General features: G+C 57.6%; 2 protein-coding genes across 2 annotated transcripts; one reads left to right on the top strand and one right to left on the bottom strand.

The window, feature by feature from the left end:
- The first annotated feature begins 5,431 nt into the window (after positions 1 to 5,431).
- Positions 5,432 to 7,581, top strand: MESP2 (mesoderm posterior bHLH transcription factor 2). Its single transcript, XM_004617513.2, has 2 exons — positions 5,432 to 6,142; positions 7,238 to 7,581. Exons 1-2 carry the CDS (start codon positions 5,432 to 5,434, stop codon positions 7,493 to 7,495), a joined length of 969 nt encoding a protein of 322 aa, XP_004617570.2. The 3' UTR covers positions 7,496 to 7,581.
- Positions 7,582 to 10,139: 2,558 nt separating this feature from the next.
- On the bottom strand, positions 10,140 to 19,852 carry ANPEP (alanyl aminopeptidase, membrane). Its single transcript, XM_004617512.2, has 20 exons — positions 19,275 to 19,852; positions 18,459 to 18,601; positions 18,182 to 18,321; positions 17,779 to 17,905; positions 17,530 to 17,684; positions 17,322 to 17,435; positions 17,087 to 17,230; positions 16,933 to 16,998; positions 16,790 to 16,855; positions 15,686 to 15,858; positions 15,461 to 15,540; positions 13,687 to 13,817; positions 13,516 to 13,571; positions 12,930 to 13,080; positions 12,302 to 12,393; positions 12,012 to 12,122; positions 11,751 to 11,921; positions 11,093 to 11,233; positions 10,811 to 10,892; positions 10,140 to 10,571 (listed from the first exon to the last, which is right to left on the bottom strand). The coding sequence occupies exons 1-20, from the start codon at positions 19,850 to 19,852 to the stop codon at positions 10,413 to 10,415; spliced, it is 2,880 nt and encodes a 959-aa protein (XP_004617569.1). The 3' UTR covers positions 10,140 to 10,412.
- Between the last annotated feature and the right edge of the window lie 2,272 nt (positions 19,853 to 22,124).

The following is a 22,124-nucleotide window of genomic DNA, read 5'->3' as shown; positions in this document are numbered from 1 at the left end:
TGTGGAAACTGAGGCACGAGGGGGCTGAGGAGCTGGGTCAGCCCAGAGGAAAGTAGGGAGCCCTGTCTCCTGCTGTAAATCAGGGCAGGAACCGCCTGCAGACATTTTGGGTGACCACACTTCAGGGAAGCCACCCCCTGCAACGTGCAGGCGGTTGCATTCCCACCGACCACCAGCAGGGAGCGCAGCCCACCGGGGTGGGGGCGAGATCTGCACCGTTTGGGGAGGGTGTTCTTGAGGCAGGGTTGGGGGATGGGGATCGAAGGTGCCAGGAGCTAAGTCACTGTGTCCTCAGTGCCAGACCTGGCTGGGGGTGTGGCTGAAGCCCACTTGGCGCCAGGGTAATGGGCTGTGGGACTGGCCCCTCTGATCTGTGCTCATCTGTCCTGTCAGGAAATCAGGTCACTGACAAGAACATGAGGAGTCAGAAGGGAAGAGACTCAGGAGGTGGGAACCAGCCAGGGCTCAGGTGTCCGGTTCTTCACACATGCACAGGCACACATGCATGCGGCGCGCGCGCGCACACACACACACACAAACACACACACGAATCAAAATGAAAATGTGTGCAGGGCGGATGACAGCTGTCAGCAGAGGGTGCCTGATGCCCTGTGTCCCCCCATGCCCCCCAACAGACACAATCTCAGGCATCAGAGACCAGGCAGGACTCCCCTTGGCTCAGATGCCGGCGAAGGAGGAAAGGTTAGGGGCAACGGGGAGTTTTGTGGATCTGAGTTTCGTGAATCCATGGATGCAAATGGGGAGCAGGGGGCTGATACTAGAAAATAAGTAAAATAGCCAGAGTGACAGGACAGTGGGGAGGGCGCTGGCCTTGCATGCAGCTGACCTGTTTGATCCCCAGCATCGCATCGCACACGGTCCCAGAACCTCACCAGAAGTAACCCCTGGGCACAGAGCTAGGAGTACTGATTTATGACCTCAGAACTAAAAGATGGGCTGGAAATGTCGCTCATTGGTAGAGTTCTTGCCCTGCATGTGAGATTTGGGTCCAATCCCTGGTAGCATGTAGTCCCTCAAGCCCTGAGCAGCTTCAGGGAACTTTGGGGCAGGGTTTCTCATTTGAGACAGGCTGTCAAGAAGTTTCCAGAAGATGAGATAGGTCTGAGGCTGCTCTGGGTGGCCCGGAGGGGGCACTGCCTGGCAAAACCTTGACTCCCCTGGACCCGTGGAGGGGAGGTTCCAGGGCCCCTGCGGCTTCCCTCCTGCACCCCAAGCATTCTGGGGTCTGTGCAGGGATCACTGTGGACTGACTTGGAGGCTGCGCACGCCCGTTCCCAAGTCGACACCTTCTGGCGGCGGTGGGGGCCTGTGTCAACAGGCCGGAGGTGTGAGGGCCAGGCCAGGATAATGAGAATACCACACGCCCGCCCGCGCCTTCACTCCAGCCTTCCCACAGCCTGGGGGACCCCAGGGGAGCACAGAGGGGACAGAGGGGCGCTCACTGGGTGTCACTGCCAACCCCACTCCCTGCAGGGCCAGCACAGAATGGACACATTTGGGGTCCAGCCTGGCTCAGCTGATGTGGAAGCAGGGGGCAGAGCCCAGGAGGCTGTACAAGGATGGGGGGCGAGTCTTGTCCCTCACCTGTCACAGGAAGTGACCTTGCCATGCCCGCCAACCTGAGGCCACTGAACAGGGTCAACCAAAGTCACAGTGGTCTTGTGGTTCCAGCACCAAGATCTCAGCAGAGCTGGAGGGGACTCCGGAGCACAGAAGCTCTATGGGATCATACCTCCCGCCAGGGTGCCGCAGAAGGTCCCTATGGCACCTCGCCCTGGAGAGGCTGTAGTTTTAAGGGGCGGCTCTCGGTGGCTCCTCAGGATGTCCCGACGTGCTGGTCTCCTTCCTCCTGGTTGCTCCTGCAAATAGGCCTCTCTCTTCCTCCCTGGCTCCAACACCTCACTGACATCACTGTGTCGGCGTAATGGGCTGTGGGATGTCCCTGTCCCCCATAAAGTCTGGTGCCCAGGGCTGACCACCTCCTGAGGGTGGCCCAGCAAGTCTCATGGGTACAATGAAAGCACAAGCATCCAGCCCGGAAGGTGATGCTGGCCTCGGGCACCACCACGGCAGCTTCCAGAGCCCCCTGGCTGGAGATTCTGGGTACCCACAGGTGTCTGCTGGTTCCCCCTCCCCAGCTCAGACTCAGGGGGCTTTGTGGCAGACTGCTGGGAGACCCTCCCTTTTCGTTTGGGCCACAACTGGTGATGCTGGGGCATATTCTCTTTTTTTAGGCGGGGTAGGGGGCTTTCTCTTGATGGCACTCAGAAACCATGAAGTGGTGCAGTAGCGGGGATCAAGACAGAGCCCTGGCCTCCGGCATGCGGAGCCTGCTCCCTGCGCCCTGGAGCTCCCAGTACCCCAGGCACTGGGATCTATTTTTGCAGTACTGGGAAGTGAACCCTGTTCTACCTGATGAGCCCCTCAGGACTGCTTTATTTAGTTAGTTATTTTTGTCTTTTTGGGTCATACCCTGCGATGCTCATGGATTACTCCTGGCTCTGCACTCGGTAATCACTCCTGGTGCTGTTCAGGGGACCATATGGGATGTCAGGGATCAAATACGGGTTGACCACATGCAAGGCAAATGCCCTCCCCACTCTCCTACTGCTCTGGCCCAGGACTGCTTTACTTATTTAGGGTTTTGGTTTATCCTTTAGCCATACCCAGAGGTGCTCAGGAACAACCCTAGGCTTGGTGCTGAGTTGCTCCTCATGGGACTGTACGATGCTAAGGTTGAATCTGGGCCTCTCTCATGCCTAGCCAACGCTCAGCAGCTGACCCATGAACCAACTCCAGGACCCAGCATCACTCTAGGTTGACCCCTTTCACCTCTCCAGTTTGGACTTCGATTTCTTGGTCAAGATCAATATGATAATATTGATTAATGTATACTTTATTATTACTATTGTGATATGGGCCATTCCCAATAATTCCGGGCACACCCAGCTATACCTGGGTTCCTTGTGGTGGCCGGATGGTGGAAGAACCTTGTACAGTAGTGAAAAAGGGATCAGATAGCTGTTTCAGTAAGGAGGCATGGGAGGGACATTAGCATCTGGATTGAAGTTCTTTTTTATTGTTCTTATTGTTGGTTTTTTTTGGTGGTGGAGCCGGGGAGATACATCCATTGATGCTTAGGGGCTACTCCTGGCTCTGCAATCAAGAAATCACTCCTGGGGCTGGAGTGATAGTACAGTGGGTAAGGCATCTGCCTTGCCCACGGCCCACCCAGGTTCAATCCTCTGCATCCCATATGGCCCCCCACGCACTGCCAGGAGTAATTCCTGAGTGCAGAGCCAGGAGCAACCCCTGAGCAAAGCTGGGTGTGACGCAAAAACCAAAAGCAAACAAACAAATCACTCCTAGGCCAGAGGATAGTACAGCAGGGAGGGTGTTTGATTTGCATGAGGCCAACTGGGGTTAGATTCCTGGCACCCCATAAGGTCCCCTGAGCACTGCCAGGAGTGATTCCTGAGTGCAGAGCCAGGAATCACCCCCTGAGCCTCACCAGGTGTGACTCAAAAAGTCAAGAAAAAAAAAAAAAGATTCCTGGCAGCAGTCAGGGGACCGCGTGGGATGTGGGACAGAACCCAGGTCAGTTGTGTTCAAGCAGGCGCCCTCCCCGCTGTGCTAACTCTCTGGCGGCCAAGGGAAGTTCCATAGCAGCTGAAGGATTGTGTTTCAGCTCCCCCATGGGGCAGTGGACTAGGAGCCTTCCCATACCTACCTTGTCCAGTACCCTGCACAGGTGTGATGCCATGAAGGCCTGTGTGAACACTGCTCTCACTGGCTCCTGGGTCCCTGGTGCTTCGGAAGAAATCATCATAGTCCCGGGGCCGGAGCGATAGCACAGCAGGTAGGGCGTTTGCCTTGCATGCAGCCGACCCGGGTTCAATCCCCGGCATCCCATATGGTCCCCCAAGCACCGCCAGGAGTAATTCCTGAGTGCAAAGCCAGGAGTAACCCCTGAGCATCGCTGGGTGTGACCCAAAAAGCAAAAAGAAAGAAAGAAAGAAAGGAAGAAAGAAAGAAAGAAAGAAAGGAAGAAAGAAAGAAAGAAAGAAAGGAAGAAAGAAAGAAAGAAAGAAAGAAAGAAAGAAAGAAAGAAAGAAAGAAAGAAAGAAAGAAAGAAAGAAAGAATCATAGTCTCTCCTCATTTAAACGTGTGTGGGGTTTTTTTTTTTTTTTTTTTTTTTTTTTTGCTTTTTGCCTTTTGGGTCACACCCAGCCATGCTCAGGGATTACTCCTGGCTCTGCACTCAGAAATTACTCCTGATAGGGTTTGAGGGACCCTACGGGATGGAGATCAAACCCTGGGGTTAGCTGCAGCAAGGCAAACGCCCTCCCCACAGTACTATGGTTCCAGCCCCTTTCTTAAATTCTTGTAAGCAATGCATCCCTTCCTGCTTCGTCACTGAGAGATTGGCTTTGAACTTCAGGCCGTTTTTCATCAGAGCCATCTTCCCACAGGACAAATTAAAATGCCTCCGTCCCGTCCTTACCACAGTCACCAAAGAAACTCAACATCACTTCGGTTAAATACTGGGCTGCGGACACAGTCCATAAGGGGTAGAGCGCAGCTTCCTTCCCTCCGCAACTAATGGTTCCCCAACAACTGTCACGTGTGGTTCCAGGGACTTCCCCCCCCACACACACACACCAATGGAGCGGAAAGCGGAAGCTTCATCCTCTCTGTATCCAAGAGGCCTGTCCACCCAGCGGTGCTTAGGGCCGACTCCTGGTTCTGGGCTTGGGGATTACTCCTGGCGGGGTTTGGGGGACACTATGAGATCCTGCGGATCGAATCTGAGTCCGGCCGCGTAAAAGGCAAGTGCCCACCCCGCTGTGCTATCGCTGCGGCCCCCGAGCTCTTTTTATTTTGGGGTTAAAAACGAACTTTCCGTGCTCATCACTCAGGGAAAGGGCAAAGATGGGAAGGAGGACCCCTGTCCCTCCCCCGCACCCTCGACAGCTCCTCCCGCACCCTGCGGACACTGGGTGGACATTACTGAGCAGATGAGAAGGGGCTCCTCATCCCAGGGTCTGTAAGCGACTCAGGCCCGCCTGGGCACTCCAGAGCATGGCAGTAGCTCAGGACTCGGGACCCCCTCCCTCCGGCTGTATGCCGGGAGCCGGTGAGAAGCTTCACGGCTCCATCCAGATGCGAATTGTCCCTCCCACGCTTCTCGGGCTGCAGGGGCGTCCATTAGGGCCCCGAGGGGTCAGAATCCACACCTCCGCAAATGGGCCCGCTTTCCCAGGGGCCCCCTGCCCAGACCTTCCCCTGGGTTCTGTAGGTTTTGACACCTCCGTAACCTGGCGGGGGGCCCCCTCGCACCTTAGGCGCGGATAAAAGCTCCGGCCTGCGGCGCGACCGGTCCAGCGTCCCGAGCATCCTCGCCCGCTCATGGCTCAGTCGCCGCACAGCCGGGACCCCTGGACGCTCCCGCTGGGCTGGGGCTGGGCCGGCCACGCCGACTCCACGTCCCCGGCCTCCTCGTCCTCGGACTCATCGGGCTCCTCGTGCCCCCGCGCCCCGACGGCCCCGGGCCGGGCGCGCCCCGCGCCCCGCGGCGGCCAGAGGCGCAGCGCCAGCGAGCGCGAGAAACTGCGCATGCGCACGCTGGCCCGCGCGCTGCTCCGGCTGCGCCGCTTCCTGCCGCCGTCGGTGGCGCCCGCCGGCCAGAGCCTCACCAAGATCGAGACCCTGCGCCTGGCCATCCGCTACATCGGCCACCTGTCGGCCGTGCTGGGCCTGAGCGACGCGCGGCTGCAGCAGCAGCAGCAGCAGCAGCGGCGGCGGCGGCGGCGGGCCAGCCCCGGGGACTGCCCGCTGTGCCCCGACGTCCCCATCCAGGCCGCCTGGGGGTCTCCAGCAGCCGTCCCGCGCGCCTTGGCGCCTCCCCAAGGTCCGGGATGCAGGGTTCCCGACGTGAATCCCTTGGTAACACCCCCTTACGGCTCCGGGGTGCAGTCGCCCCCACGTCTGCCCCCCGACACCGCCCTTTGGACACTACCCCAAGCGTGCGCGGGGACGCAGACATCCCCTGAGTCCGGGAACCAGGCCATCCCCTGGACACCACCCCCTGCGTCCCTGGAATTGGCTTCTGTGTACCAGGTACAGTGGTACGGGGCAGGCTTCACCTGGTAATGGGAAGCAGGGTAGGCTGGGAGAAGCTCCAGTGGTTTGGATCAGGCTTCTCTGATGGGGTGCGGGAGCTAGGTAATGACGGGGGTGCACGCCCTGTTGCTTGGGAGGGTTTTGCAGGATTGGGATGTTCCTCAGACTTGCTCCAAAGGGAAATTTGGGGCCACAGTCAGGAAACGGGAGCAGGGAGACCCGCAGATAGAGGCAGCACTTTCTGCCGAGAGGAGGCTGGAGTTAGTCACCTTCATGGTTTGTGTTTGGAGTGGCGTTTGGGGTGGTGAGTTGGGTCACACGTGGCACGTGCTCAGGAGTGGCCCCTGGCGTGTGCTGGGGACCCCATGCAATGCTGAAATGAAACCAGGGTGGTTCCTCGCTGTACTAACTCTCTGGCCCAGAAGCTTCTCGAGTTTTTTTGCTGTTTGCTTTGGTGTTGGGGTTTGATTTTGTTTTTGAGTCACACCTCTCACTGCTCATAGCTTCCTGTTGGCTCTGTGTACAGGGATCATTTCTGGTTCGGTTCAGGAGGCTGACAATCAAATCTGGGTCAACTACAAGTCTAGTACTGAATCCCTGGTACTATCTCTCAGGTCCCCAAGCTTTATGTTTTAAAGGGGTCAGAGAGATGCTTTACATGCAGCAACCCAGGGTTCCATTTTCTGCAGACCCCACATGGTCCTCCAAGATGTGGCCCCAAACAGAAAAATTAAAGAGCATATTAGGACTGTGGTGTCGCTTAGCTGTGGGAGCACTTACCTTATGGTTATGAGACCCTGAATTTGATCCCTGGAGCCCGCTCACACACACGTGTGCACACGGCACACGTGCACGGGCAGAGCCCACTGATAACCTCAGTGTATTGAACACTCAAGTGTATGAACCCGTTCCATTCTCCAGCCGCGCGTGCGGTTGGTGTTGATGGACAGCTGTGCCAGAGGGAGCACGGTTTCCTGGAGCTGATGAGCAGCACTGTGGGATGGGCTCCAGCTGTGTCTCAGGAGTCTTGCTGTTTCCACCTTCCAGATTCAGGTTCAGGTCCACTAACTAACCCACACTTTCTCTTTCCAGGATATTCCTGTTTCTCCAGCGCTCTCTCTGCTGCCCGAAACGTCCCCCCTGTGGCCCCGAACGGCATGCCAGAGCTTCGAGGAGGCCCCACCCCAGTGGCACTGCTGGGACCCCAGGGCTGAGATGGACCAGGGACCTGGCCCCGCCTTCCTGCTTGGGGACCAAAGCCAGCCCCAGAGCTCTGACCTGCGACACAGTGGCCGCCCTGAACTTTGGCCAGAAGATTTGGAGGGGACCCAGCTGGGCATCTTCTACTAAAGGGCTGTCCTCTGCCTGCATTCCAGCAGGAAGGGGGCTTGGAGAGGGGGTGCTCATGTGACTTGGCCTTTCACCCAGGCCCCTGATGTCCAGCTGTGATCAGTGTTGGAGGCAGTGCAGGGGGGTGGGGGGGTGGGATGGCCTCCTGGCTGCCTGGCTGGAGTGCAGGCTGGGCCGTGCCTTCCACTTCTCGGCATCCCCCTGAGAATGTTCACGGGTGGGGGGAGCTTAGCCTCCCTCCAGAATGCAGTAAGATTCTGGAGGCTGACTCAGACTTGCGGGTGGGTGTGCAGGCAAACCCTCTTCTGCTTGGTGACCTGTGTCCAGAAGCGTCTATGCTTATAATTTTTTTATCTCTTAAGAACAAAGAATGCATTGGGTCTCATCTGTGTTGCTTGTTGGCGCCAGCCTAGGCCTTTATTACCTCTGAGAATGGAAACATATTTCCATCCTGTCTGAGTCATCTTCTCCATCCCCAAATCCAGTCCTGGCAGGGAGGCGGGAGGGGGCTGGGCATGAGGGCCCTCACGTGCAGCTTGACCTACCTCCCAGTGTTCTGGTCTCCCTTCTGGCCTGTCCCCTGCTCCGCTGTCATGACAATAGGCAAGTCCCTCCCTCTCCCAGTCTCATTCCACATCTCCCTCTGATGTAGAAGTGGGTTCTGGTTCTGAGCCTGGGCACCCCGTCAACCACAAGGAAGGGGGATGGGGAGCAGACTGTGGTGACACAGAGCCAATCTGGGCACCCCTGACCTGGGTGCTTCTCCCTCCCAGCCTTTAATCATTTAATAATTTGGGACCTGAGTGATAGGACAGCACGGAGGGCGTCCCCACTGTGGCCCCAAACACACAGCCTTGCACACAGCCGACCGGGTTCGATCCCCAGCATCCCATAGGGTTCCCTGAGCATCACCAAGAGTGATCCCTGAGTGCAGAGCCAGGAGTAACCCTGAGCACCACTGGGGGTGGGACCAGAGCAAACAAAAATTTAATAATTTAACTTGTAACAATTCAGTCCCTTTCAAGTGTGTGAGGTGGACTCCCGCAGAGTGGAAGCCGCTTCAATGGAATGCCTCCAAAACCCATCCAGTGGTACCTGCCATAGGACCCTCAAAGCCAGGGTTGGGGCGAAGAAACTGTTAGGGTGCTTCCCTTTCCCACCCCCTTCATAGCATCCCCCAAGATCCAGAACCAGTGCTGGGCTTCTCAATGCCTGGAGTCCAGATGGTGTCCCGTGGTCTGGTTGAAGGCCCTGTGGTCGCTGTCAGCAGAACCTAAAGGCCAGATGGCACAGACCCACACCCAGTTCGAGGCCTGAGGCCCCCGCCTGCCTCCCTATGTGCCAACTGCCAGACAGCATGGGAGCGGAGACCTGCTCCTGGACGGCGGTAAGGAAATGAGAGAATGTGCACAAACCCTCAGCCCAGTGCCAGGCAGGCCTCTGCTCCCTGCTGGCTCCTTTCCCAAGATGGGGCCCCAGAAGCTCAAGTGCTAGTCGCAGCTGCTGGGTAGCAGCATCAGGAAGGGCTGGCCCAGAGGGGTTGGCTTTGGGGGGGATCAGCAGTAGGTGGAGGGGCCGAGGATGCAGCCATCCCCACCCTGTCCTTTGATCTGCATTTAGCAGTGGAGGTGGGGGGAACTGGACCTTCCTGTGCAGAGATGACAGGTGACACACCAGCTCCCCTGGAAACTGGCAGCAGTGGCAGGGGGGTACAGGGAAGATGGCACAGACCAGGCCCCCTGAAATTGTCATTGCTGAATGGCAGGCAGCCAAGAGTTTGGGTCCCTAATTCCAGACCCTGATCGAGCTGGTACCAACCCTTGACTCACTGCCAGCAGTGGGTATCAGGACAGGGGACCCTAAGGGGCCTTGTGACTGAGACCACCCGATGTGTCCCCTCACCCCCAGCTTGGCTTCTGAGGGTGACATGCTGAGGCCTTTCCACGGTCCAGCTCAGGAGCCCTGGGGGTCTCCCTGAGCACCCCACCACTCTCTGGAAGCCTCAGTCCCCCAAACTAGTAGCCTGGCCAAGCCGTGCTCCCACCCTCAACACCCCCGTTTTGGTCGCAAACCCCCAGGTAACTAGAATCGCAGACATGTCCTTCTAGCCATGAACCACAGGTAGGTGGGAGAGCAGCTCTGACCCCCTGTGTGGTGACCCTTCCCCCCACAGTCCCAGGCTCTTTCAGTGAGGGCTGCAGCACACGTGGGACCCCTAGAAGTATCCTGCTGGTGGTCTGTTCGGGTGGAGGTGTGCCTGTCTGTGCCCATCCTCTGTGAAGCAGCATCTCCCAGTGACTTAGCGAACTCAGGCTCCTGCTGTGGAGCCCTGGGCTGTAGCTTCTCCCCTTAGTGCTCCCTGGACCCCCACCCCAGTCTTCCCCACTGGGCACACCATATGTCATGGGCAAGAAAACTCCTCTAGAGCCTGGAGAGAGGATACTGGGAGGGCAGTTGCCTTGCAAGCAGGTGACCCAAGTTCGATCCCTGGCATCCCTTAGGATCCCCTAAGCACCATCAGGGGTGATTCCTGAGTGCAGAGACCATCAGGGGTGATTCCTGAGTGCAGGAGTAACCCCCGAGCACCACTGGGGTAGCCCTCTACACTCCCCCCAAAAAGAGGAAAAACCCCTCTAGAAATTATTTACATTTTCTCTTAGAAAAAAATTACAGATCTGGTCCTGTGGGTTTGTTGGGGTTTGTTATGTTATGGAGGGGCCACAAGCCCTCAAGGGACATCATCTTCCTGGGGGCTGTCCTTGGGGGCCTGGGGCGGGGTGGGGTTCCCTGAGATCAGCGGCGTGAGAATGTTAAATGGCCCCTCACCAGGGGAGACTGGACCAGAACTTGTCTTTGGAGTGAGGTGGCTGGAGTGGGTTCTGGGGACCGGGCTGACACGGGTGGCCTGGTGACTGGGTCAGGGCTGTCCCTTGTGATCGTCGAACCATTTCTTGATAGAGTCCCTGTTCGTGTCCACCCACTTGATGTTGGCTTTCGTCTTCTCCAGGGCCTGCTCCAGCGCCCGCGTACCCGAGCCGAAGCCCGTGTCTTTGTTCTCCTCTTTGAACTCCTCCAGCTGCGGGAGGAGGGACGTCAGCCTCTGGCCTCTTACCAGGGCACAGAGAAGCAGCCTGCCCCTCCAGGTTAGGGACCCCAGAGGGTGGGTCCTTGTTGCCAACAGGCTTAAGACTGGTGCCCCCCCAACCCAAACAAAAGCTTCCCTGCGGAGGAAGGCCTGGCACAGCAAACCCAGGTCCCCCGCGGATGACCCTGGGTGGACACAGAGTGGCAGGTGCCAGGGACCCCGCTGCTCACCTGCTGCAGATCATATTGTGTGTTGAATCGCCGAGTCACCGCCTGGATGAGGTTGGAGAAGGAGAAGGAGCCGCCACCATAGCTGCAGAATGAAATGGGCACAGTGCTCAGGACGCAGTGCTCAGGCGCACAGCTCAGGGGCGCACACAGCTCTGCCCCGTGATTGCCAGGCTTTACGATGGACTGGGGTGAAAGTAAACAGGTAGTCCCTCCCCGGAGAACAACCCCCAGTTGGCCACACTGTCCCTGCCTTCACCCTGCACCCATCCCGGGCAGACTCACTCATTGAACAGCTTCTTCCAGTTGGATTTCACGAACATCCAGGTCAGAGTCTGCCCCTGGACGTTGCTGGCAATGCTGCTGATGGTGGAGGTGGCGTCCTGCTTCCGGATGTATTTGGGGTCTAGGGCGTAGCTCAGGTACCTGTGAAAGTGAGGTGTGATCTCAGCTGCCACTCCCCAAAGCTATGGGCGGGTGGTGCCAGAAGGCTGGATGGCAAAGGAACCCCCACCCTATACTCAGCTCTTCTCTTGTGCCCCTTGAATCTCTCAATATCCTACCCTCTCTTGTTGATGACACTGAGTGCCCTAAATCCGATCTCCCTGGTACCCCATTACACATCTACTGATGGGGAGGAAGAGGGAAGGGTGGGGTTCATGTTGGGGGGTCCAGTCTTGCCTCCCTGGCACTTGGGCAAATAGTCTTGCTTCTCTGAATCTCAAGGTTCTCATTTATTTCTGTGGGGGTGGGGAGCCGAGTCAGCAGGTTACACTCTGCTCAGGCATCACCTATGGGGTGTCAGGCACGTGCCCTGACCATGGTACTATGGCTCCAACCCCTCAAAGGTCCTTATCCGGGAAGTGGGGACATGCACAGTGCTCCGGGGCTCCCACAAATCCCAGCGTGGTGGCTGGCTGTCTCCTCCCCTGCGGGGCGTCACCTTTGGAGGGTCTTGGGGTTGGTGCTGCAGGCCAGGGCAGCGCGGAGCTTGTCAGCCTCGTTCACCACAGTGGCATTGAGGAACTGGTTCCAGGCAAAGTCCCACTCGGCGTCACCACCCAGGGCGATGGCGTTGCAGTAGACAGCTGAGCGCAGGTTGGGGTGAATGATCCTGGGGGGCGGGAGCAGCGTCTCATCAGCAGGGGGGTTGGGCTGGAGGGGTAGGGGAACACGGAAGGGAGGACGGGGCGGGGACACTCACGTTTTGTCTGTGGGATTCGCCATCCACTTTCGGTAAAGCTCACTGACCAGGCTTTGGCACTTTTCAAGCCCATAGGAGCAGGCGGTGCTGATGGCGTTCACCTCGTTGTACCTGCCCCCAGGGGACAGTTCAGCCCAGCCTGCAGCCCACCCACACCAATGGGGGTCTCCGAGATTGCTTCATGCCTCAGGCCTGAGCTTCTTTGGTCTCCGAGTAGTTCAGAAACCCCCAGGCAGACCCTCCCTGCCAGCCGCTGGGCTGGACCCTGTGACCCCAGCCAGAGTACTCACTGGTCCATGAGTGTCTCTGGACGCTTTGTGAAGTTGTTGGTGACACCTTCAAAATAATTGTAAAGAGGTGTGACCTGCTTCTTCATGTAGAGCTGGGGGAAAGGAAACAGGAGCCATTTTCAAGGGGAAAGACGCATTTGGGAGCCCACACAGAGCCCCCAACACCCTTCCTGGGACTTTGAGCAGAATCCAGAAAAGCTTCTGGAAAGGTGGTAGCAGTGGGAGGCCTGCCCCTTTTCTCCTACAAAGGCTCCTGAGGGGGAAAGTGGGGCAGAGTTTTGGGGGCCTGTGCGGGGCTTGAACTGAACCCAGGTTCCCGCCTGTGACGCCCCCAGTCCCCACTGGCATTATATCATTATTGTCATTGTTAGGCTGCCGGCTGCTCAGAACCGTCAAGGGTGGAGGAAGAGGACAGTGTGGAGCTGTGCTGGTCCCAGACAAGCCCCCTTTCCCCCGGCTTTCTGTACCTCTGCAAGTTGCCCAACGCTGCCAGCACAGCTAGAAGCCAGTGTTCCTCCTTGGCCAGCCTGCCACCTGGTCCCCTCCCACAGAACTGGCAGTGTAGGCGGGGGCTCACCCCTCAGGGAGTAACCCCCAAGAACCGGGTCCTCCCACCCAGCCCCTGCACCTTCATGGGGTCATAGACGTCCTTGGAGCTGTCGAACATGAGCTTGTAGTAGCTCAGACTGTCGATGGCGGCCTGCCAGGGCATGTACTGTGTTTCTTTGCTCAGAAAGATGGTGTTATCCAGGGCCAGCGTCACGGGGACTATCCCAGCGCTGGGGACAAACAGAAAGACACATGTAGGTCTGGATCCTCCTAGAGACAAAGGTCCTAGATCCTTGAGTCAGTCCAGCAGTAACTGGGGGTCAGGGTCACCAGGGCTAGTGGTTGGGGCCGAATAAGGCTGACACAGGCCCTGCGCACACCCTGCCTCACATTCCCTTTGGCGGGGGGTGGGGGCGGGGGGTGCAGAACTATAGCACAGTGGGGAGGGCGTTTGTCTTGCATGTGGCCAATCCCTGGCACAGCCCACCCCACCCCACAACCATCTGGCAACCCTACCACTACCACTTCTACACAGTGGGTTTCCATTGGACAGGCCCATGTCTGGCTGTCATGGGACTCAATGCCAGGGCCTCAAGGCTTGGGTCTCACATTCCTTATGTGTGGGGTCCCAGGGAGGGCAGCTGCAGCTGCAGGGGGCCACTCACGTGGACAGGCTGAAGGCATCGTGGATAATCTGGGCACGGTTGATCACTGGGATGTCCTGGAAGTGAACAGAGTGTGTGACCTCAGGCCAGAAATGGGGGGCAGGCCCTGCAGTTGGGGTGCCATGCTGGGGCCCTCAGGGGATTATATGGGGGGCTCTGGCAGACACCCACCGATGGATTACTCTCCAGCTGAGTCTGAAGCCTCTTCCAATTGGCTTCATCATAGTTGACCAGGAAGTAGCCCGTCACATTGAGGTTCAGAAGTAGCCACTCGGTGTTCATCTTGAACAAAGGATCCTGGGCTGGGGGTAGGGGAATGGGTTGTGATTCTCAGAGAACTGCAAGCTCACCCCTGACCCTCCTGTACCCAAGCCTCCTGGGAGCTGCCCTCATACCCCTGGGTGATGATGCCAAGGGAGGCCAGAGTGACAGCACAGCAGTGAGGACATCTGCCTTGCATGTGGCTGACCCAGGTTTAATCCCCATCACCATGCCTGGTCCCTTGAGCCCCACCAGGATCCCTGAGCAGAGCCCTCGGTACTAACAGGTATGCACCCCTCCCCATAAAAGAATGGAGGTGCTGGAGCATAGGGCTAAGCTTTCGACTAAACTTGGCCTCTGGCTGATCAGTCATCTCAGGTAGACCATAGGCCACCTCCCTAGGCTGTGTGGCCAGTCAGTGACAGTAGCTAGGACACCTCCATAAAGGAGCTGGAGTAATAGGACAGTAGCACTGTAGCACCGTCATCCCATGGTTCATGGATTTGCTTGAGCAGGCACCAGTAACGTCTCCATTGTGAGACTTGTTATTACTGTTTTTCACATATTGAATATGCCATGGGTAGCTTGCCAGGCTCTGCTGTGCGAGAGGGATACTCTCGGTAGCTTGCCGGGCTCTCTGAGAGGGATGGAGGAATCAAACCCGGGTTGGCCGTGTGCAAGGCAAATGCCCTACCCGCTGTGCTATCGTTCCACCTGGATAGGCTGGATAGGCCAGTAGGGAGGGCATTTGACCCATAGGGTCCCCCCTGAACCCTGCCAAGAGTGATTCCAGGATTCCAAGTCTTGAGCACTGCATGGTGTCGCTCAAAAATAAACTAACAGGGGTGCTGGAACAATAGCACAGTGGGTAGGGCATTTGCCTTGCACGCAGCCAACCCGGGTTCGATTCCCAGCATCCCATATGCCTGAGCACCGCCAGGGGTAATTCCTGAGTGCAGAGCCAGGAGTGACCCAAAAAGCAAAATAAATAAATAAATAAATAAATAAATAAAAAATAAACTAACAAACAAGATGCCTCCATCCACACCTCAGGCCACCTGGATTCACCTGGGCCTCAGGTCATCTCTCCCTCTGGCCTGTGTCCTCACAGCGCCAGAGGGCTCCTTCGGTTCCTCACGGACACGACCACTGGCCTCAGCAGAGAGGTAGCATTTGCTGGGCTTTGACTACACACATGGTCCTCAGCTTCTCTCCCACCTCGCCCTTGTGGCTTCCGCCGCCTGGAATGTTTTCCTTGCCACGCTCACCTGGAGAACTCCTACTCTCTTCCTAAGACGCAGCTCACCTCCTCTAGAAAGCCTTCCTCATCTCTTTATTCTCTGCTCCTGGCCCTGCTCTGGGAGGCCCATCCCTAGCGGAGTAGCACCGCTCGGACTTAGTCAGGCACAACTATCAATGTTTCGGGTGGAAGCTCTCTTTTTTCCTCAGAGCACAAAGGGCAAACTGTTCTTAGCTCCATAAAGGATGGGGAGAACAGAGAGGGACAGTGATTTGCCCAAGGCCACCCAGCAAAATAACAGCAAAGGGGAGATGCGAACAAAGAAGTGGGCTCCCTTATCGAAGGAAATGACTGAGGCCTGATGTGAACACCAGAAGGTAAACTGGGGTATAATGGGCAAATGGGAGAGTGGGGGGCCCACCCACTAGAGCAGGGCTGCATTACCAGTCTGGCTGCCGTTCAGCCAATAATTGTTCTGTTTCACACCATTTTTCATAGACGTGATGGGAACAATCCATAGGTAGCTGCAAGACACAGGGAGGCCAGGAGGTGAGGGGACACTGCCTGGCGACCAGCTTCTGCCCTGCCTGGCCCCAGACGCCAGGCAGGGAGCACCATAGCTGGCCTGTGAGGCTGGAACCCCCCCTACCCTCCGTTCAAGCTGCTCACTTGAACGGTGAGGGGCGGGTGACTTCGGACTGGGGGTCGAGGAGGAAGTGTTTCTGAGAGATGTCTCCAGAGGCAGTGTTCACAGTGATGACGGGGAAGCCCATCTGCAGGATCCAGCGGTCCATGATGTCTTTCACGGAGCCGGGGAGTAAATATTTGTGATTATCCACAGCCTGTGGGGGGGACAGGAGTTAGAGTGACACTCAGAAGCCCAACTCACCCCCACCAGTGAGTCCTGGCATGGTCTCAGGGGTGCTCTTTCGGGAGCTTGGCCAGTGAGTTACTGTCCCCTGGGATGTTTGATGGAGGCACTCCCTGTGGCCAAGCCCCTCACCAGATGACTGATCACTCAGAGGCCAAGCCCCTCACCAGAGGGTCATTTATCTCCACCCATGTACTAGGACCAGGCTTTTGTGACTACTTTGCTAATAGTCCCCCAGGGCCAGCTACTAACTGAACTAAAAACAGGGGCTCTCAGAGAAGGCTCCCAGGGCTACTGCATATGCTTTGGGTGTGGGACTCTGGTTCGATCCCTGGCACGGCATGGTCCCACCAGCACTGCCAAGAGAAAGCCTCAACACTGGAAGTAAGTAGCCCCTCAGCGCCACGGGGTGTGGCACCCGTAAAGAAAACTAGGAGGGGGCCACGGTGATAGCACAGCAGGCATGGCACTTTCCTACCACGCAGCCAACCCAGGTTCAATCTTTGGCGTGCCATGTGGTCCACTGAGCCCTCTAGGAGTGATCCCTGAGTGCAGAGCCAGGAGTAACCCCTGAGCACCACCAGGTGTAGCCCTCCCCCCACCAAAAATAGAGAGAAAACTAAGAACAAAAAGAGTATCAGATGGGAGGTGAGGCTGAGAGAGGAAAAGAGTTAAAAAGGCTCATTTGGCTTCAGAGGGGAGGGGAAAACTGAGGCAGGCATAGGCAGTCTGTGGGCAGGTGTGTGTGTGTGTGTGTGTGGGGGGAACCACAGGCACTGATAAGCCAAAGGCCCAGTGACATGCCAGGCAATGAGCAGGAGCTGGGCCCATGCTTGGACTAGAGACTTGTGGGCCCACAGGGCCCCAAGAGAACAATTTCGGGGGTCCTGGCTATTACCAACCTTCTGCAGATGATCCCACAGATCCTGGTAGACGGTGTTCTTGTACTCGAAGGCATGGAGGTAAGACTGGAAAGACATGCAAGTGAGGTGGGTGAGGGTCCCCCTGTAGACCCGCCCCTCCGCAGCTGGCCCAGGGTACTCACAGCCAAGCCCTCCTTGAAAAGATCCTCCGTCAGAAAGGAGGACAGCATCCGGAGGACTGAGGCTCCCTGGGGGTAGAAGGGGCAGGGGGCTCAGAAAGGAACAGGGGCGGCAGCGCCACCCCATGCCCCTGACCCTGGAGGTGGGTGGGCACACCTTGCTGTAGGAGATGGAGTCAAAGAGCTCACTGATCTGCGCGGGCGTTTGGACCTCATCCGCAGGTGAGGACAGCGGGTGGGAGGAGGCCAGTGCGTCCACGGCCATCACCCGGTACAGCTCGTTCGGCACCATCAGGTCTTTCTGCAAAGACCGTGACTGACCATCAGCAAAAACGGAGAGGAGGGAGGGTGTCCTGGCCAGGCACCCCCGACGGGACCCACAGTTGGCTCACCAGATTCCAGGTGGGCTCCGCGCTGTCAGCGCCCAGGTACTCCACGTAGGAGGCAAAGCCCTCATTCAGCCACAGGTCGTTCCACCAGGCCACGGTCACCAGGTTCCCGAACCACTGTGGGTGTGAGAGTCAGCACGGCCGCCAGGGGGCACCCAGAAGCAAAGGCCCGTCCAGTGATGAGGCCCCACCCCCTCAGGCTTGGGGCTACCTGGTGGGCCAGCTCGTGGCCAATCACGGTGACCACCCGCTCCTTGTTGCCGATGGAAGAAGTTCCTGGGTCGAACAGCAGCGAGTTCTCCCGGTAGGTCACCAGTCCCCAGTTCTCCATGGCGCCAGCGTTGAAGTCAGGCAGGGCGATCTGGTCTGCGTGTGGGCCAGGTGGTTGTTGGCTGGAGGGCCCCTCGCGGGGGGTGCCGTACCCGCCCCAGGCGCCGCCTCCCCCGGGCCCCTCACTCACCGGATTTGCTCAGTGGATAGGCGGTATTATAATGTTTGGCGAAAAAGTCCAGGATGCGGCCTGTGACATTAAGGGCGTAATCGCCATGTCCTTCCTTGATTGCGCTGGGTCTGCCCCAGATCCGGATCTGGGAAGAGATGGGAAGAGGGGGTACTGAAGGAGTAGGAGTGGGTGCGGCCAGCAGTGGACAGAGCTGGGCAGGGTCCCCCAGGACACAGCAAGTCAACAGTTGCCTCCTCTGTGTTGCACAGACCCATTTTCCAGATGCAGAGACCAGAGGTCAGGGAACTTTAGGGCACTTGTCCTACATTGGAAGAGGGAGGAGCTGGCACAAGCCTTAACAGAGCCTGGGGACAATCTCCAGGGAAGCAGTTGGGGGGTGGGGGAGGGTCTAGCTCCCTACCTGGATTTTATTTTCTGGTGATATAGAGTTCACAGACTCGAACTCGCTGACAATGTAGGCCAGCAGGTACGTGGACATTACGGGGGTGCTCTCGAACTCAGTGACACTCCAAGAGGCATTTCCTTCCAGTGGCTTGGTAGCTACGTACAGGAATTCAGGGATGTTTGGGTGCTCCCCACCCTCCACCTCCCACATCCCAGTCCCAGCCCTGCCCTGGGGTTTGGATGACTCCCCTCAGGCCTCAGGCTGTGCTACGGGGCCACTCGGCGCCGCTCACCTTTAGGCAGCATGTTGGACAGAGCTTTGAGCTCTTTGGGGTAAGTGAGGGTGATGTTGAAAATGGCCTTCATAGCTGGCTCGTCAAAGCACGGGAAGGATTTCCGGGCGTCTGCAGCCTGCATCTGGGTCGTGGCCACCACCCTACCCAAACCAGGAGTTAGTTTTGGTGTTGTTTTATTTTGGGGCCACACCCAGCAGGCCTCAGGAGTCACTCCTGGCCTGGCAGAGCCTGGGAGGCCGTATGGGATGCTAGAGATCCAAACCTGGGTCAGCGTGTGCAAGGGAAGTGCCCTACCCACTGTACTATCACTCCACACCCCTCACCCCCAAACCAGGAGTTAGAGGACATTGCGTGCTGTGTGCATGCATACTGCAGGGTGACACTTTTGTCCTCAGTGGACCAGGCAGCTGGGAGAGTGGGGAATCCTGGAATGACTGAGGGCCAAGTGCTGGTCAGATTCTCTGAGCCTCAGTGTTCCCTGCTGTGCAGTGGTGCTTCTGCCCTCAACCCTGACTCCCTGACACGGGGAAGGGAAGCTGGTCATCTTTGGGGCAGCTGCATCAACTGCCGTGTATGAATGGGGGAGGCCAGTCAAGAGCTCCAGAGAAATAGCACAGTGGGCAGAGCGCTTGCCTATATATATAAGTTTGATCCCCAGCATCCCATATGGTTCTCCAAGCCCCACAGGAGAATCCCTGAGCACAGAGGCAGGATTAAGCTCTGGGCACCGCTGAGTGTGTGGTCCCCAAACAAACAGAAACAAAATAATTTCAGAGGATTCCAAGGCACCGAGTTTCCCCAGCTCCTACTCACTTCTTGACGCCGCCATCCATGTACTCGCTGCGGTAGAAGCCAGCGAGGTCGTCAGCCAGCTCACCCTCAAACTGAGTGTCCATCTCGTAGGACTTGCCCTTCTGGAGATTGTCCTTGAGATGAAGCACCAGGTACTCGGTTAACTTGACCTCTTCCCATCTGCTGATTTCAGGGGCCTTGGAGCCGTCCACCGCCCGCAGCACGGGAGCTTTGGTGTAGTTGAGCTTCTTGCTGTGGATAATGACCACATTCGTGGCAGTCTCGCACTCGAAGCGGACAGTGCTGCTGCCGGTAAAGACATACAGACCCTGGCTGTTGGGGGTCAGGAAGGGTCTCAGCGACACTTTGTAGGAGTGCGGTTTCAGCGACTTGGGCAGGCGGTACTGATTCCAAGGCAGTTTTTGGTCTGGGGTGGTGGAGGCAGGCGGCGCGGTGGGGGTGGGGTTGGGCCTCTCGGCGTTCTTGCTCTTCTCCTGCGAGTACACCACGGACAAAGCGATGATGGTGCTCAGGGCCCCCACGCCCAGGATGATGCACAGGATGCCCACGGGCTTGGAAATCATGAAGCCGCCAGCCATGGTGAGGGCAGGGGGGCTGCGGGGAGGCGCGGCAGCGGGGAACTGGGCAGCTCAGGGCAGATTTATATCCCTGGGAGGGAGGTCAGGGGGGGAGGAGTCAGAGGCCCACAGTGACTTTGGCAAAGATTAACCAGGGTCCAAAGAGGCGAAGGTCACTGGGCTGGGCAGTCCCCCAGGCTCCACAGAAGAGATCCAGCACCAGGATGTGGGGTGTCTGCTGGGAAGAAAGTGTCAATTAGAGGCCAGTCACAGCTGCCAGGAGCCCTGCCTGGCAGAGGGGTAGGCTGGGAGGTGGGGCCCCTGAGGGGACAGGGACAGAGGGTGGGGACAGACCAGGATGGGACTGGGAAAGGGTTCCTTAAGATCAATGTGGAATGGCCCACTCCTGCCCAGGACGAGAGCATAGGGGTCACTCCAGGTGCCCAAGCACCCCGCCAGACAGGGAATTGCTGCCTACGTGCCACCAGGCTGGAGAGTTCCTGCAAGTCCCCTCCCTTTCTCTTCATGCCCCAAACTCCTTCCTCACTTGATTTTTTAGGGCAGGAGGCTGGTGGAGGCTTCAACTCTTCCCGACCGTGACCATGACTGTGGGTGGGAACCTCACGGTTCCACCACCTCTGAACTCACAGAAATCACTGGATTCAGGGGCTGGTCACAGCTCAAAGGCTCTATGCATGTTCCATCCTGGCACTGAATGGTCCCAGCCTGGCTGGGAATGGGCCCCAGCAGGAATAATGAGAACCAGGTCTCCCCTAGCCCCCCTCCCCCCACCATAGATTCACCACTCAGATTTGTGGAACTGCTCAGGTGTGAAACGTTTCACCTTAGAAACCTTTAATTCCCTTTTCCCGGCAGAAGGAAAGCGATTCCTTATTATCCTGCTATAAAATCTGTCCTTAGCAGAGTAAAGGGCTGCCTTTGCCCCATAGAGCCTCCCGCTGCCCTGTCCTTGACCAAAGTAGGCTGGCACTGGGCCTCAGGAACCTCCAGCTGCCTTGCAGGGGCCCCAACCTGAGAGCTAGTAGGGGCCAAATCGGGTTTTTGGGATTTTTTGTTTCCCCATCCCCGTCCAACTCTCTCAGACAAACCCTCCGAGCACCTGCTAGGCCACAGCCCTGCTGCCTGCGCTCTTCCTCAACACGCTGGAACATTTGCCAGTTGATCTGAGACTCCTGGAGGGTCACCAAGCCCAGAAATTTGTTTGATCTGCCTGCTGCTCTCGAAAAAAAGAAAGGACACCATGGAAGTCTGTCTCCTCTAGAGCCCACAACTACGCTCCAGCCTACACCTCGGGTGTTCTTGGTGCCCCAGAGGGATATCACTCACTCTGGGAAAGACAGCCCCTGCCCTGGGTGTGTGTGTCTGTCTGTCTATCCGATGCCTGTCCCCTTCTTTTCTTTTTTTTTTTGGGGGGATCACACCTGGCAATGCGCAGGGGTTACTCCTGGCTGCACTCAGGAATCACCCCTGACAGTGCTCAGGGGACCATATGGGATGCTGGGAACCGAACCCGGGTCTGCCGTGTGCAAGGCAAACGCCCTACCCACTGTGCTATTATTGCTCCAGCCCCCCTGTCCCCTTCTGAGTCCTCCCTCAAGTCAGGCAGTGGACTCAAGGGCACTCTAAGAGTCCTTGTGTGCTGTCACCTCAGTCTCAGTGCTTGTGTGAAATGGACTGGACCAGCTTGCTCGGGCTTAGTGGCCAGTGGACCAGGCCCATGATGACAGAGAGAGTCAGGGCACTTAACTGAGGGTGCTCCGAGCCCTGGGCATTTCCTGGCCTGAGTGTGTGGAGTTTCTGCTGAGGTAACCAGCCACACCCCTACCAGGGCCAGGCAGATGGCCAAGGGGCATTAAGGAGACAAGAGATTGGAGAGGGCGGGGTGGGGGGACCACTCAAGGACCAGTATCCACCCCCCACCCCGGCTCCCCTCTGCCCCAGACTGGGCCTGCATGTGCCTACCACCTGGGCACCAAGTCTGCCTTAATGTCGCCCAATCGCTTCTCCAGCCCGTGTGGGCCCCTGTGGGGGGTCTTCTGTTTGCTGTGGTTGTGGCTGTGCTCCCAGCACTGAAGGGTGAGTAGGAGTTTGGGAGAGGAAAAGGTTTTGATGGTGGTGGAAACGGCATAAGCAGAGGCATAAAAGTCTCTAGGGTTTGAGGAAATGCTGGAGCTGGAGTGACAGGGGAGGCCAGAGGGCCAAGTTCACCCGCAGTCCTGAGGTCCCAGCTAGAGCTGAGGCGGAGGCCAGGTTTGCTGGGGGGAGAGCTGCT

This window comes from Sorex araneus, chromosome 6, assembly GCF_027595985.1.
Source record: "Sorex araneus isolate mSorAra2 chromosome 6, mSorAra2.pri, whole genome shotgun sequence".
Taxonomy (NCBI): domain Eukaryota; kingdom Metazoa; phylum Chordata; class Mammalia; order Eulipotyphla; family Soricidae; genus Sorex; species Sorex araneus.
Note: the sequence above shows the minus strand (reverse complement) of the source record. Positions and strands in the feature narration are given on the sequence as shown.

Excerpts from the sequence above, each read along its gene's own strand:
- ANPEP (XM_004617512.2), bottom strand. The coding sequence starts at position 19,852 with ATGGCTGGCGGCTTCATGATTTCCAAGCCCGTGGGCATCCTGTGCATC. Across the intron at positions 16,856-16,932 it reads TTTTCAAGGAGGGCTTGGCT|TCTTACCTCCATGCCTTCGA; the intron begins GTGAGTACCCTG and ends ATGTCTTTCCAG. Across the intron at positions 11,922-12,011 it reads GCGAATCCCACAGACAAAAC|GATCATTCACCCCAACCTGC; the intron begins GTGAGTGTCCCC and ends CCCGCCCCCCAG.
- MESP2 (XM_004617513.2), top strand. The coding sequence starts at position 5,432 with ATGGCTCAGTCGCCGCACAGCCGGGACCCCTGGACGCTCCCGCTGGGC. Across the intron at positions 6,143-7,237 it reads AATTGGCTTCTGTGTACCAG|GATATTCCTGTTTCTCCAGC; the intron begins GTACAGTGGTAC and ends TTCTCTTTCCAG.